General features: G+C 41.4%; 1 protein-coding gene across 1 annotated transcript in view; it reads right to left on the bottom strand.

Annotated features, from left to right (window-relative positions):
• Positions 1-2,269: 2,269 nt before the first annotated feature.
• The window catches only part of LOC115186763 (zinc finger protein 420-like), a gene marked incomplete at both ends in the record, with an annotated part of 30,851 nt that continues 18,477 nt past the window's right edge, over positions 2,270-14,643 (bottom strand). The window contains 2 exons of the mRNA XM_029746271.1: positions 2,270-2,555; positions 2,742-3,509. Coding sequence (XP_029602131.1) covers positions 2,270-2,555; positions 2,742-3,509 — 1,054 coding nt within the window. The remainder of the gene's footprint in view (positions 2,556-2,741; positions 3,510-14,643) is intronic.

Below are 14,643 nucleotides of genomic sequence, written 5' to 3'. Positions count from 1 at the left end.
CTTAATAATAAGGGAGCAGGTCAATACAACATACAATTATAAAGTGAATCAATTGAGTGCCCTACGATAATGATGGCTGGTCGACGAATCACCCCTAGATGATTCATTGAGAGCCCTGAGACAAAAGTACCAAGGTCTTTTGCACCCCTTTCAACCTACATGACAAACAGATGTATAGAACGGGTCACAAGGTTAAGATTTGTATGAAAGATACTTATAATTCTCAGCAGACAGTATCTTCTGTAAAAACAGTACTCTTTGTGTAGAGACCAGGGTCTGGCCCTGGGGTCATCTCTCCCTGGTACCATATAGAACAGAAACATTAACTCATGCTCTGGAATGCAGTCTCTTTAGGTTTAAATCACCCAAAAGACATTGTAAATCTCCTGTCAGTGTTTTCTCCCAGAGGCCCTTCCTCAGTAGAACACACAGACACAATAGTTATAAGAACCCTCTATTCTGTTGCATAAAACAACCATTTGATGCAATAAAAGTATTATAACATAATCTTGCAATTTTGCTCTCACAGTGTCCACTGAAAGTTGACTAGTAACAACAACTGGGATGTAAAAGACACCCACCATGAGACCCACTAAATCTGCCCAAGAAGAGGCAAAGAAAAGAAAAACCCACACCAAACTTAAAGACAGGAAGCAAACCAAAAAGGTGGAGCAACTAAAGGTGTTGACTCTCCACATGTATCAAGACAACTGGAGAACTGGGCCAGACACTCTTAAATAGAACCTGGACCAGCTCAGGTGAAACACCTTCCCACTAACGAGATGGACAAGCCAGCACAGGTGTAACACATACTGACTAACGAGGTGACACCAATCAGTGCGTCCTACGTGCTAACGGGCTAGACGGGCTAACGGGCTAGACGGGCTAACGAGCTAGACGTGCTAACGGGCTAGACGTGCTGACGGGCTAGACGTGCTAACGAGCTATACGCGCTAACGAGCTATACGCGCTAACGAGCTATACGTGCTAACGAGCTATACGTGCTAACGAGCTATACGTGCTAAATGTGCTAACGAGCTATACGTGCTAATGAGCTATACGTGCTAACGAGCTATACGTGCTAACAAGCTATACGTGCTAACGAGCTATACGTGCTAAAGTCCAACCTCAAAACATAAATGGAAAAACCAAAGCCTGTAACACCTTAAGACAACAAATATATCCTATATTTTTGTTGGAAAAGTTTGCTCACCACCAACAGAAAACAACTTCCATTTCACATTATAATCAACTACAATGCTTCACCTTCTACAATATAAACATGGTGTCTACTGGCTGTCAACAATTAAAAACAAGGAAAAAACACGTATTTCTAAATAATAATATACAATTTTCTCATTTTTCTTTCTATAGAATCCTAAAACTCACTAGCTTCTAGAACACTCGTCTACCTAAAACTCACTAGCTTCTAGAACTCTCCTCTTTCTAAATCCCACTAGCTTCTAGAACTCTCGTCCCGTTGGAACGAGCCCAAACAAAACTCATCTCCAATACAGAAAAACGTGCAGTCAAAATAAATAAAGATCCATAGCAACGCACTAGCTAAACACAAATCTTATATCCATTTGGGGGGAAATCAGGTTGAATCTGCTCCTGAAACTAACACAACAAAAAAAAAACACATGGAAATGGAGATATCTTTTACCTCACTGGTTAGAGGACAACCTGCAGAAAGAAAGTCAGCTACATTTTGGAGTGATGCATTTCAATTTAGGGGTCGGTAAACAAAGGAACACAATACTTATTTGTCATAACTCATCGATATCATGTTGAAATCAATTGTACCGAGAGGAGGGAGATGAGGTTGAATGTCCTGTTAAAACTAACAGCTCAAAAACCACACAGAATCTGGGAATAATGTGTACATCACTGGTTAGAGGACAATTTGTAGAAAACAGCCAGATACATTTTGATTCAAGTGCGTCACCAACGTGGTAAGTGTAACACAACTCTTTTTTTGTTAGTCACTTTTTATTAAATCTCATAAATAGTACTCATCCATTTCAGAGCCTGGATTTTTCCCCTGAGGCTAATATCCATATCATGTTGAAATCAATAGAACAGGGGACAAACGTTTAGGGTTCTACATTGTGACATCATTAAAATACTCCTACTACAATGTTTAAACATTCTACATTGTGACATTAATTCATTGATATCATGAAACAACTCCTTCATGTATTTTCTGATGTTTAATCAGAGGTCTTTTACTAGAGTATCTCTTCCCACATTGATCACAGCTATAAGGTTTCTCTCCTGTGTGTGTTCTCTGGTGTAGAGTCAGACAGCCAGATGTAGTAAAACTCTTCCCACATTGACCACAGCTATAAGGTTTCTCTCCTGTGTGTCTTCTCTGGTGTCGAGTCAGAGAGCCAGATGCAGCAAAATTCTTCCCACATTGATCACAGCTATAAGGTTTCTCTCCTGTGTGTATTCTCTGGTGTAGAGTCAGATGGCTAGATGAAGTAAAACTCTTCCCACATTGAGTACAGCTATAAGGTTTCTCTCCTGTGTGGATTCTCTGATTAATTTTACTGCCTGATGAAGAGGTGAATCTCTTCCCACAGTCAGAGGAGCAGTGAGTTCTCTTCCCTGTGGATCTCTGCAGGTGTTTCTTGAGGTGTTTTGATCTGGAGAGACAGCCAGATGTAGTAAAACTCTTCCCACATTGACCACAGCTATAAGGTTTCTCTCCTGTGTGTCTTCTCTGGTGTAGAGTCAGAGAGCCAGATGTAGTAAAACTCTTCCCACATTGATCACAGCTAAAAGGTTTCTCTCCTGTGTGTCTTCTCTGGTGTAGAGTCAGAGAGCCAGATGTAGTAAAACTCTTCTCACATTGACCACAGCTATAAGGTTTCTCTCCTGTGTGTCTTCTCTGGTGTAGAGTCAGAGAGCCAGATGTAGTAAAACTCTTCCCACATTGATCACAGCTAAAAGGTTTCTCTCCTGTGTGTCTTCTCTGGTGTAGAGTCAGAGAGCCAGATGTAGCAAAACTCTTCCCACATTGATCACAGCTATAAAGTTTCTCTCCTGTGTGTGTTCTTTGGTGTAGAGTAAGATAGCCAGATGTAGTAAAACTCTTCCCACATTGATTACAGCTATAAGGTTTCTCTCCTGTGTGTACTCGCTGGTGTCTAGTCAGATGGCAAGATGAAATAAAAGTCTTCCCACATTGATCACAGCTATAAGGTTTCTCTCCTGTGTGTGTTCTCTGGTGTACAGTCAGGTAACTAGATGAAATAAAACTTTTCACACATTGATTACAACTAAAAGATTTCTCTCCTGTGTGTATCCTCTGGTGTGATAACAGGTTGCTTGACTGAGTAAAACTCTTCCCACATTGAGTACAGCTGTACGGTTTCTCTCCTGTGTGTATTCTCTGGTGTAGAGTCAGAGAGAAATATGTAGTAAAACTCCTCCCACATTGATCACAGCTGTAAGGTTTCTCTCCAGTGTGAATTCTCAGGTGTACTTTTAGTGCTTTTAATCTTAAGTAACTCTTCCCACAATCAAAACAGTGGTGAGATTTCTCTCCTGTGTGTGTTCGCTGGTGTATTTTAAGTTCTGATGAAGATTTGCAATGTTTTCCACAGTCAGAGCAGCAGATAGATTTCTTCCCTGTGGGTCTCTGCTGGTGTTTCTTGAGGTGATAGAATCTGGACAAACTCGTCTCTGCCTCGTTAGCATCATGATGTTGAGGCTCCCCAGAGGATCCATGATAGTCACGTCTCTCTCCTGTGTGAACAAGTCAGACAGATAGTTAAAGGCCCACAACAGCAGAAATCCACTGAAAAAGGTGATGCCAACAGCGTAGCCATGATACTGTACAACAATTGACGTCTGTAATGAATGTTAAAATTACTTGACAATTGTCTTAAGACAGTCAAGTGAGCAACAATAGTCATATTTAGTCTTGTTTTCACATTAGTAGTAACTAGAAATAAGTAAAAGGTGTTGAACTCCTAAGCAGTGTGCCAGGCCACTTTTGTTCTCAAATATAGGCACCTTTCTGTGTTTGCTAAAATTGCGACAAGGGCGATGCGCACACAATTTGATTGCAGAAACACCTCCCTGCTAATGCAGAAACCGCTAGTTATGGATGTAGTATATCTGCCTGGAGCAAAAATGGTGAGCAAGTGGCCTAAGCTGTGCCATTAGAGATTCTGGGTTCGAGTCCAAGCTCTGTTGCAGCCGGCCGCGACCGGGAGGCCCATGGGGCGACGCACAATTGGCCCACCGTCGTCCGGGATAGGGGAGGGTTTGTCTGATTTAATATAATGTTTGTGTTATTGTCAAAAATGTACTACTTTATATTTAAAAACGACTTCAACCAGTAAAATGATCATTGGCTAGTTTTCCATCAGCCTGACAATGAGATTTTGTCCACTAAGTGTATGTGGTCTATAATCTCACCTAACAATAACATAGACCTACTGTAGGACCCATAACTTCACCTAACAATAACATAGACCTACTGTAGGACCCATAACTTCACCTAACAATAACATAGACCTACTGTAGGACCCATAACTTCACCTAACAATAACATAGACCTAGGACTATAAATAATTTAATATTTTAGGTGAAACAAGGAGACTAAAATGTCTTTGTCATGACAATTCATAACCTGATCACCAGATAATTTTGTGAATAATCCCACTAGGCTACTCTGTAATGTGTTGTCATTCTAAATGTCCTGAATAAAGGAAAATAGCTCTGTGTGTTGTACAATAGCCTATCCAACAAGGAACAGTTCTCTACACATTATGAGCTAAGTATCTCCGTTTCCAAACGGACTAACAAGACCCTACTGTAAATCAAGTAGACAATAACATTATGAACATCAATTTGTTAGGGATGTTGGATCCAACATGGAGCACGGCATAACTGTCTTTACCGGTGTAATGAATGAAGAACTACATTTGACTGGCATGCAGAAAATGAATTCCTGGATCAGCTGATGATAGTTGAACATGTGACTGTAACTAAACAGCTACAGTATTAAGTATTATGTGTAATTATTGAAGAACTGCATTAATGACAGTATCCATTTGGGTGTCAATAAAGTTAAGGTGACTCTCGGTTAGAACCATTGGATTTAGCAAACTCTGAAATGATTTAGGATTTCTGTGCCCATGAAAACTGTTTTCCCAGCGTAACATGAGGAGACACTAAATGTTACGTAGTTAGAGAGCATTTCAGAGATCTGAATACAAAAAAACTGTCCCACAGCAAGATCCAGTATTTAAGTTAAAGTTCATCATATGACAAGCTTAACTTTTTGACTATAACTACTGTTCCCTGAAGGAGGGAAACTAGGTACAACATACTATTAAATCCACACCTCGCTGGAAGCCCCGCATTCCACAGGTGATGAGCGTGAGACTCGGATATATTCCTTAAATGATTTAATCCTTAAATTTAATACCTCACTTCACCGACCCAGGAAGTGGCGGAGCCAAACAGGTGTTGTCCCTCGTTCGTAACTGGCACGCAGATCGGTAGAAATGGAAAGATAAATTGGCACTTCAAACGGAAATTGAAAAAGTTTGCCTATTTTACCGGAAACTTCAGGAGCATAACGTCAGAATTAACGAAGGCCAGCAGCAGGTGGGGAATTGGTTATCTTCTTCTGGTTATATTGACCTCTGGCTTCGTCAAGTAATTTGTGTGTGTTAATTATTTAATCAAACGCTTGAAGCATCAGTTCAGTTCAAGTTCTGCACATACAGTTGATTTTATTAAACACATGGGGTGTGTCTATATGAACAAATACACGTCATAAAATGTCAACCAATCAATTGGTAGAAAGAATACAGTAGGTTGTATCTCTCTAGGTCATGCCAGTAGGTTACAGTAGGTTGTAACTCTCTAGGTCATGCCAGTAGGTTACAGTAGGTTGTATCTCTCTAGGTCATGCCAGTAGGTTACAGTAGGTTGTATCTCTCTAGGTCATGCCAGTAGGCTACAGTAGGTTGTATCTCTCTAGGTCATGCCAGTAGGTTACAGTAGGTTGTATCTCTCTAGGTCATGCCAGTAGGTTACAGTAGGTTGTATCTCTCTAGGTCATGCCAGTATGTTACAGTAGGTTGTAACTCTCTAGGTCATGCCAGTAGGTTACAGTAGGTTGTAACTCTCTAGGTTATGCCAGTAGGTTACAGTAGGTTGTATCTCTCTAGGTCATGCCAGTAGGTTACAGTAGGTTGTATCTCTCTAGGTCATGCCAGTAGGTTACAGTAGGTTGTATCTCTCTAGGTCATGCCAGTAGGTTACAGTAGTTTGTAACTCTCTAGGTCATGCCAGTAGGTTACAGTAGGTTGTATCTCTCTAGGTCATGCCAGTAGGTTGTAACTCTCTAGGTCATGCCAGTAGACTACAGTAGGTTGTAATTCTCTAGGTCATGCCAGTAGGTTACAGTAGGTTCTATCTCTCTAGGTCATGCCAGTAGGTTACAGTAGGTTGTATCTCTCTAGGTCATGCCAGTAGGTTACAGTAGGTTGTAACTCTCTAGGTCATGCCAGTAGGTTACAGTAGGTTGTATCTCTCTAGGTCATGCCAGTAGGTTACAGTAGGTTGTATCTCTCTAGGTCATGCCAGTAGGTTACAGTAGGTTGTAACTCTCTAGGTCATGCCAGTAGGTTACTGTAGGTTGTAACTCTCTAGGTCATGCCAGTAGGTTACAGTTGGTTGTATCCAAGTGGAAACAATTATCAACCCAATGTGGAAAGTGTTGAATTTGGTCAACAACAAAATGAATGGCTTATTTGCTACTTGAGGTTAACTTGATCTAACATAAGTTTCGTAATGATTAAGTTGTTATGTGGACACGTGACATACCGACAACTTTGATAAAACACTATAGGATTTGTCTCCAGATCGCTATGCATATTCATGCTAGTAGCTTAGCATCTCTCTCCATTGAATACAGGCGGTTGACGACAACAACCCTCATAGAATATAAACAATAGATTACAATAATAAGATGTATCCACCAATCCAAAGACAGGATAGGTGGGAGCGAGACAGCCCACAGTGCAGCTTTGTGGACAACGACTCCCCTTGTTAGGGCGGAGAGACATCTTGTCAGTATATTCATAATCTTGGGTGTAGCCAAACCAACTCTCACATGGCTCTATTGGGGGTCACGGTGTGTAGTAAAACATCACTACATTAAAATCACTACATGCCGTGGCCCCCCAGTCTGCGGTCAGCAGATAGACCCTCCTCAAATATATATGTTAAGTCACTTTTTGGAAACGGAACGGAGAAAACAAGGGGTAGCTTGTTCTCTACGTCGTCTGATTCTAGACATATCAGTCATCATCCCAGGACCCTCCGTTGAAGAGATATTGACGAGCCAACTCCGAATATCCAAAGTTAAAAACTAATTGAAGGCGGTACTTACTGGTGTTACTCAGATCTCCTGTCTCCTCCTCTTCATCTTTCAATGTGACAGTAATCTCTCCTTCCTTCTTCACTCCAAAAACAGCATCATCCTCTTCTTCCTCTTGTTTAACTGAAACGTCTTTCTCTTCATCTTTCACTGTAACAGCCTCACCCTCTACTTCTTGTTTTACTGTAACATCCTCCTCTTCCGTCTCCTCTTTCACGACAATGTTCAGCCCCAGAGCTTCTTTCTCCGTCCAGCAGACCTCCTCTTCTTTAACAGGAGGGGAGTAGTTTATGGAGCTCATGTTCGGGGATGTTAGCTAGCTAGCTATCATTAGCGACTAGGCTAATGCTAACTTAACCAGCCAGCTACTATAGCTGACTAATAAAAAATAACGTAATATTAAATGAAATAGGTTAACAAGTAGATACGACAGAAGTGTGTCTAAAACACAGTAGCTAATATAGACCGAAAGCGTATAAATAGCTTGAATCTTTCGGCTATGTTGGCTAGCAAGCTACCGAGGTGGTTGACGAGCTGTTTATGAAGAACCGTCCACTAGATTATACGTCACGCTGCAGCATCGCCTGAAAGACGCACATCGCCGTCTGCTGACTGGAGGGAAACGCAGTTGAGGATCACATTTTATTTTCAGACTAAGATTATTTTACATGGATTTAATTAAATAATACTATTATATTGAGACATACAAAGACAGGAATGTGGTGATTGATTAGTGAGAATATATTTTTTTTCTACAGCACATTTAAGGCAGTTTCATTCAGTCAAACAACATATAAATAAGTAGCCAGCTACTGTAGGTCTATACTGCTCCTACATGGTGTAACAATACATCATGTAGATATATATAATGAACAGACTAGGTCTATACTGCTCCTACATGGTGTAACAATACATCATGTAGATGTATATAATGAACAGACTAGGTCTATACTGCTGCTACATGGTGTAACAATACAGTGCATTCGGAAAGTATTCAGACCCCTTCACTTTTTCCACATTTTGTTACATTACAGCCTTATTCTAAAATGATTAACACTACCGTTCAAAAGGTTGGAGTCACTTAGAAATGTTCTTGTTTTTGAAAGAAAAACACTTTTTTGGTCCATTAAAATAACATCAAATTGATCTGAAACACAGTGTAGACATTGTTAATGTTGTAAATGACTATTGTAGCTGGAAACAGCTGATTGTTTAATGGAATATCTACATAGGCATACAGAGGCCCATTATAAGCAACCATCACTCCTGTGTTCCAATGCCACGTTGTGTTAGCTAATCCAAGTTTATCATTTTAAAAGGCTAATTGATTATTAGAAAACCCTTTTGCAATTATGTTAGCACAGCTGAAAACTGTTGTGCTGATTTAACAAAGCTTTTGTAAACAGTGTTGTTGCATAACAATCAGGGAGTAGAACAACAATAATCATCACCCTCTTGACCAATCTTCCCTCCCCTTAACATTGGGTTGATTCAGACCCTGTCAGTGTACCAGGTGGACATTGGATTTGATTCAGACCCTGCCAGTGTACCAGGTGGACATTGGATTTGATTCAGACCCTGCCAGTGTACCAGGTGGACATTGGGTTTGATTCAGACCCTGCCAGCATGGCCAGAAATGTATTCCAAGGTCAGTAACTTATAACCACAGAACCACCCCAGACCTTTCATGCATGACTAAAAACACCTAAGTATTAGATTTACTGCCATGGTCTAGTATGTCACCGCCTCAGACACCATTCACAATGCTGGCTGAGGTACGAGTAAAACATGACATATTATTTCCTAACCATTCACAATGCTGGCTGAGGTACGAGTAAGACATTTTACATTTTAGTCATTTAGCAGACGCTCTTATCCAGAGCGACTTACAGTAGTGAATACATACATTTCATGCATTTTCTTTGTACTGGCCCCCCGTGGGAATCAAACCCACAACCCTGGCGTTGCACACACCATGCTGGCGTTGCACACACCATGCTCTACAAACTGAGCCACAGGAACATATTATTTCCTAACCATTCACAATGCTGGCTGAGGTACGAGTAAAACACAACATATTATTCCCTAACCATTCACAATGCTGGCTGAGGTACGAGCAAAAACATGACATATTATTTCCCAACCATTCACAATGCTGGCTGAGGTACGAGTAAAACATGACCTATTATTTCCTAACCATTCACAATGCTGGCTGGGGTACGAGTAAAACATGACATATTATTTCCTAACCATTCACAATGCTGGCTGGGGTACGAGTAAAACATGACATATTATTTCCTAACCATTCACAATGCTGGCTGAGGTACGAGTAAGACATTTTACATTTTAGTCATTTAGCAGACGCTCTTATCCAGAGCAACTTACAGTAGTGAACAGTTCACTTAATTGTCCATTGAAATAAATTTTGACAATTTAATCATTACTACATTAAGGCCTGATTGCTGGAGTGCTGCAGAGATGATTGTCCTTCTGGAAGGTTCTCCCATCTCCACAGAGGAACTCTGGAGCTATGTCAGAGTGACCATAAGGTTCTTGTTCACCTCCCTGACCAAGACCCTTCTCCCACGATTTCTCAGTTTGGCCGGGCGGCCGGCTCTAGGAAGAGTCTTGGTGGTTCCAAACTTCTTCCATTTAAGAATGATGGAGGCCACTGTGTTCTTGGGGACCTTCAATGCTGAAGACATTTTTTGGTACCCTTCCACAGATCTGTGCCTCGACACAATCCTGTCTCAGAGCAATATGGACAATTCCTTTGACCTCATGGCTTGGTTTTTGTTCTGACATGCACTGTAAACTGTGGGACCTTATATAGACAGGTGTGAGCCTTTCCTAATCATGTCCAATCAATTGAATTTACCACAAGTGGACTCCAATCAAGTTGTAGAAACATTTCAAGGAAGATCAATTGAATCAGGATGCATCTGAGCTCAATTTCGAGTCTCATAGCAAAGGGTCTGAATACTTAAGTAAATACATTTGTAAAAATGTTTTTAAAAAATGATTTTGTTTTGTCATTATGGGTTATTGTGATGTCATTATGGGGTATTGATTATTCAATTATAAAATTATTCAACTTTAGAATAAGGCTGTAATGTAACTAAATGTTTAAAAAGTGAAGGGGTCTGAATACTTAATGAATGCACTGTATACCCCTTGCAGTTTTGTACACAGTCATGTGATACGTGGTATAGAAGAGTCCAATCTTAGGAGAGTACATGGGAGGCACTATACTGTGTGTCTGCAGGTGTTTATCTGGTCAAAACCACTGATACAGGAGCCCCTCCACCCTCTGGTGGGATGGATCATGTCAACAGAGAAACCTAGATTCAAATACTTAGATTTGTGTGTTTTGGGTATATGTCGTGAAATTGTTAGATATTACTTATTAGATATTACTGCACTGTCGGAGCTAGAAACACAAGCATTTCACTACACCCACAATAACATCTGCTAAACACATGTATGTGACCAATAAAATGTGATTTTGATTTGAATTAAACGTCCTATTTATCAAAGATGCTTTTGGCTGGAGTCAAAATGACTCCAAAGGATTTGAATTTGTTAAAAGTCCATATTGATACAGAAACACTAAACCATGATTTAGATGTATTAACAACCAGTTGATTGACAAAGTCATGAAAAATTGGAAGAATTGAATAAAATAAATTTTTGGCTATGATAAAAGACATGCCTCTGGGGTCAAAATGATCCATGTCAGAAGTATGGTTCAATGCAAATATGTAGTGGGTGTAAAGTTTGTTTTAAATTCTCACTCATTAAACACGAATCAATCAACACATGCTTCTCTTTGAACGACTTAATATAATATTAAACTTTTATGAAATAAATGAAAAATAAACGTTTGGTTCCTCAGCTGCGTTGCCCCCTCCAGTCAGCAGATGGCGATGTACGTCTTTTAGGTTCAGGCGATGCTGCCAGTGTGACGTATAATCTAGTGGACGGGACGCTCCTTCAACAACAACAGCTAGTCAGACACCTCGGTAGCTTTCTAGCAAACATAGCTACAACATTCACGCTCTTTACACTGTTTTGGTGTATATTAGTCGCTGTGTATTAAACACACTTCTGTTGTATGTACTTGTTGGCCCATTTAATTATATATTTACGTTGTTTGTCAGCTAGCTGGTTTGCTAAGTTAGCTTAGAACTAGGCTAGTCGCTAATGCTAACTAGCTAACATCTCCGACCATGAGTTCACTAAGCTACTCTCCTCCTGTTAAAGAAGAGGAGGTCTGCTGGACGGAGAAAGAAGCTCTCATGAAAGAGGAGGAGGAAGAGAAGGATGTTACAATACAAAAACAAGTAGAGGGTGAAGCTGTTACCGTGAAAGAAGAAGAGAAAGACGTTACAGTGAAAGAAGAGGAAGAGGCGTTCAGAGTGAAAGAGGAGGAGGATGTTACAGTAAAAGAAGAAGAGGAGGAAGAGGAGGATGCAGTTTTTGGAGTGAAAGAGGAGGAGGGGGAGATGACTGTCACATTGGAGGAAGAAGAGCAGGTTGGAGATCTGTTTAACACCAGTAAGTACCGTCTCTGCAGTCGTTGAACCAATATGCAGTAAAGGGGTTCTACACTTTAATGTTGTTCTGTAGGAATGGCTGAAGCTACACTGTAACGTGTAGAACATCAAGAGTGGACCATCAACAAAACGTTAACAATTGATCAAATGCATCCAATGACAATGCCTGAAATACTGTAGTCCTCAATATCTCCTATTAGATTAGCCCAAGATGTTCTCTTAAAGGGACAATCAGCAGTTGTTACATCCATTTTGGGACTTATACATTAATGATATGTACCCATCTGTTTCTTGAATAAATCACTTATAAATGCCTCATGAGCTTAGTTCAACTGTCGTACCCCATCAGAACCCAAAATATAAGCTTTTTTTACTCCAATGTTTGTCAGTAAATATTAACAAACACTGTATATCCTCAAAACATGGTTAAAACTATAATGTTGATATCATGGATGGTTACATTTCTCCAGCCCCATCCCTCAGCTTTTTACCGAAACGGGCAGGGAGTACGCTTTGTTATTGTTTCTACTGCTGATTGCTGCCCCTGTTACTCCTCAAGGTCCAAGGACTGTATGTTATTTTCAGATGTAGACTGGCTCTGGCAGCTAAAATAGTCAAATATTCCATCTAAATGGGAATCGATTCTCAATTGCGATACGTTTCTAGAAACATAAATTGCGGTACTTTCATATAACGTCAAATCATTTCACACAATACTTAAATATCACATCAAAATCGGTAAAGTCTAAGTTGGTGTCTTGACAGATTTGAAAACGATTTAAAAACGGTTTATCATAAAACACTATATATATTTTTTAAATGTTGCTGACACCCCTCCCCAGAGGTGTCTCATTATTGGGATTCATTGCTGATTCCTACCTGTAGCTCACTATGAGGTGTCTAGTGATACAGGTTAAGGGCCCTGTTGGAGATTGGTGGTTGGTAGCGGAGTCGAGGGAACAAGCAGGGTTGGACACGGCCATGTTATTATCCCACACACAGTCTCTGTGGTTCATATGAACCCCATTCCTGGGAATTAGATTTGATTACAAATCTCCCCTGTCTGTTACCACAGAAGGGTTCCGTCTGTCCCATTCCCAGCTAGGTTACGAGGTGCTTTGTCACCAGTACCTATGACTGGTTGATAGGGGAGTGGTTTCAGTCTGTCCAGTACCTATGACTGGTTGATAGGGGAGTGGTTTCAGTCTGTCCCATTCCCAGCTAGGTTACGAGGTGCTTTGTCACCAGTACCTATGACTGGTTGATAGGGGAGTGGTTTCAGTCTGTCCATTCCCTGCTTGGTTACGAGGTGCTTTGTCACCAGTACCTATGACTGGTTGATAGGGGAGTGGTTTCAGTCTGTCCCATTCCCAGCTAGGTTACGAGGTGCTTTGTCACCAGTACCTATGACTGGTTGATAGGGGAGTGGTTTCAGTCTGTCCATTCCCAGCTAGGTTACGAGGTGCTTTGTCACCAGTACCTATGACTGGTTGATAGGGGAGTGGTTTCAGTCTGTCCCATTCCCAGCTAGGTTATGAGGTGCTTTGTCACCAGTACCTATGACTGGTTGATAGGGGAGTGGTTTCAGTCTGTCCATTCCCAGCTAGGTTACGAGGTGCTTTGTCACCAGTACCTATGACTGGTTGATAGGGGAGTGGTTTCAGTCTGTCCATTCCCAGCTAGGTTACGAGGCGCTTTGTCACCAGTACCTATGACTGGTTGATAGGGGAGTGGTTTCAGTCTGTCCCATTCCCAGCTAGGTTACGAGGTGCTTTGTCACCAGTACCTATGACTGGTTGATAGGGGAGTGGTTTCAGTCTGTCCATTCCCAGCTAGGTTACGAGGTGCTTTGTCACCAGTACCTATGACTGGTTGATAGGGGAGTGGTTTCAGTCTGTCCATTCCCAGCTAGGTTACGAGGTGCTTTGTCACCAGTACCTATGACTGGTTGATAGGGGAGTGGTTTCAGTCTGTCCCATTCCCAGCTAGGTTACGAGGTGCTTTGTCACCAGTACCTATGACTGGTTGATAGGGGAGTGGTTTCAGTCTGTCCATTCCCAGCTAGGTTACGAGGTGCTTTGTCACCAGTACCTATGACTGGTTGATAGGGGAGTGGTTTCAGTCTGTCCCATTCCCAGCTAGGTTACGAGGTGCTTTGTCACCAGTACCTATGACTGGTTGATAGGGGAGTGGTTTCAGTCTGTCCATTCCCAGCTAGGTTACGAGGTGCTTTGTCACCAGTACCTATGACTGGTTGATAGGGGAGTGGTTTCCGTCTGTCCATTCCCAGCTAGGTTACGAGGTGCTTTGTCACCAGTACCTATGACTGGTTGATAGGGGAGTGGTTTCCGTCTGTCCATTCCCAGCTAGGTTACGAGGTGCTTTGTCACCAGTACCTATGACTGGTTGATAGGGGAGTGGTTTCAGTCTGTCCCATTCCCAGCTAGGTTACGAGGTGCTTTGTCACCAGTACCTATGACTGGTTGATAGGGGAGTGGTTTCAGTCTGTCCATTCCCAGCTAGGTTACGAGGTGCTTTGTCACCAGTACCTATGACTGGTTGATAGGGGAGTGGTTTCAGTCTGTCCATTCCCAGCTAGGTTACGAGGTGCTTTGTCACCAGTACCTATGACTGGTTGATAGGGGAGTGGTTTCAGTCTGTCCCATTCCCAGC

This window comes from Salmo trutta, unplaced genomic scaffold (assembly GCF_901001165.1).
Source record: "Salmo trutta unplaced genomic scaffold, fSalTru1.1, whole genome shotgun sequence".
In the NCBI taxonomy this organism is placed as follows: domain Eukaryota; kingdom Metazoa; phylum Chordata; class Actinopteri; order Salmoniformes; family Salmonidae; genus Salmo; species Salmo trutta.
The sequence above is the reverse complement of the archived record's forward strand: the minus strand, read 5'-3'. Positions and strand labels throughout refer to the sequence as shown.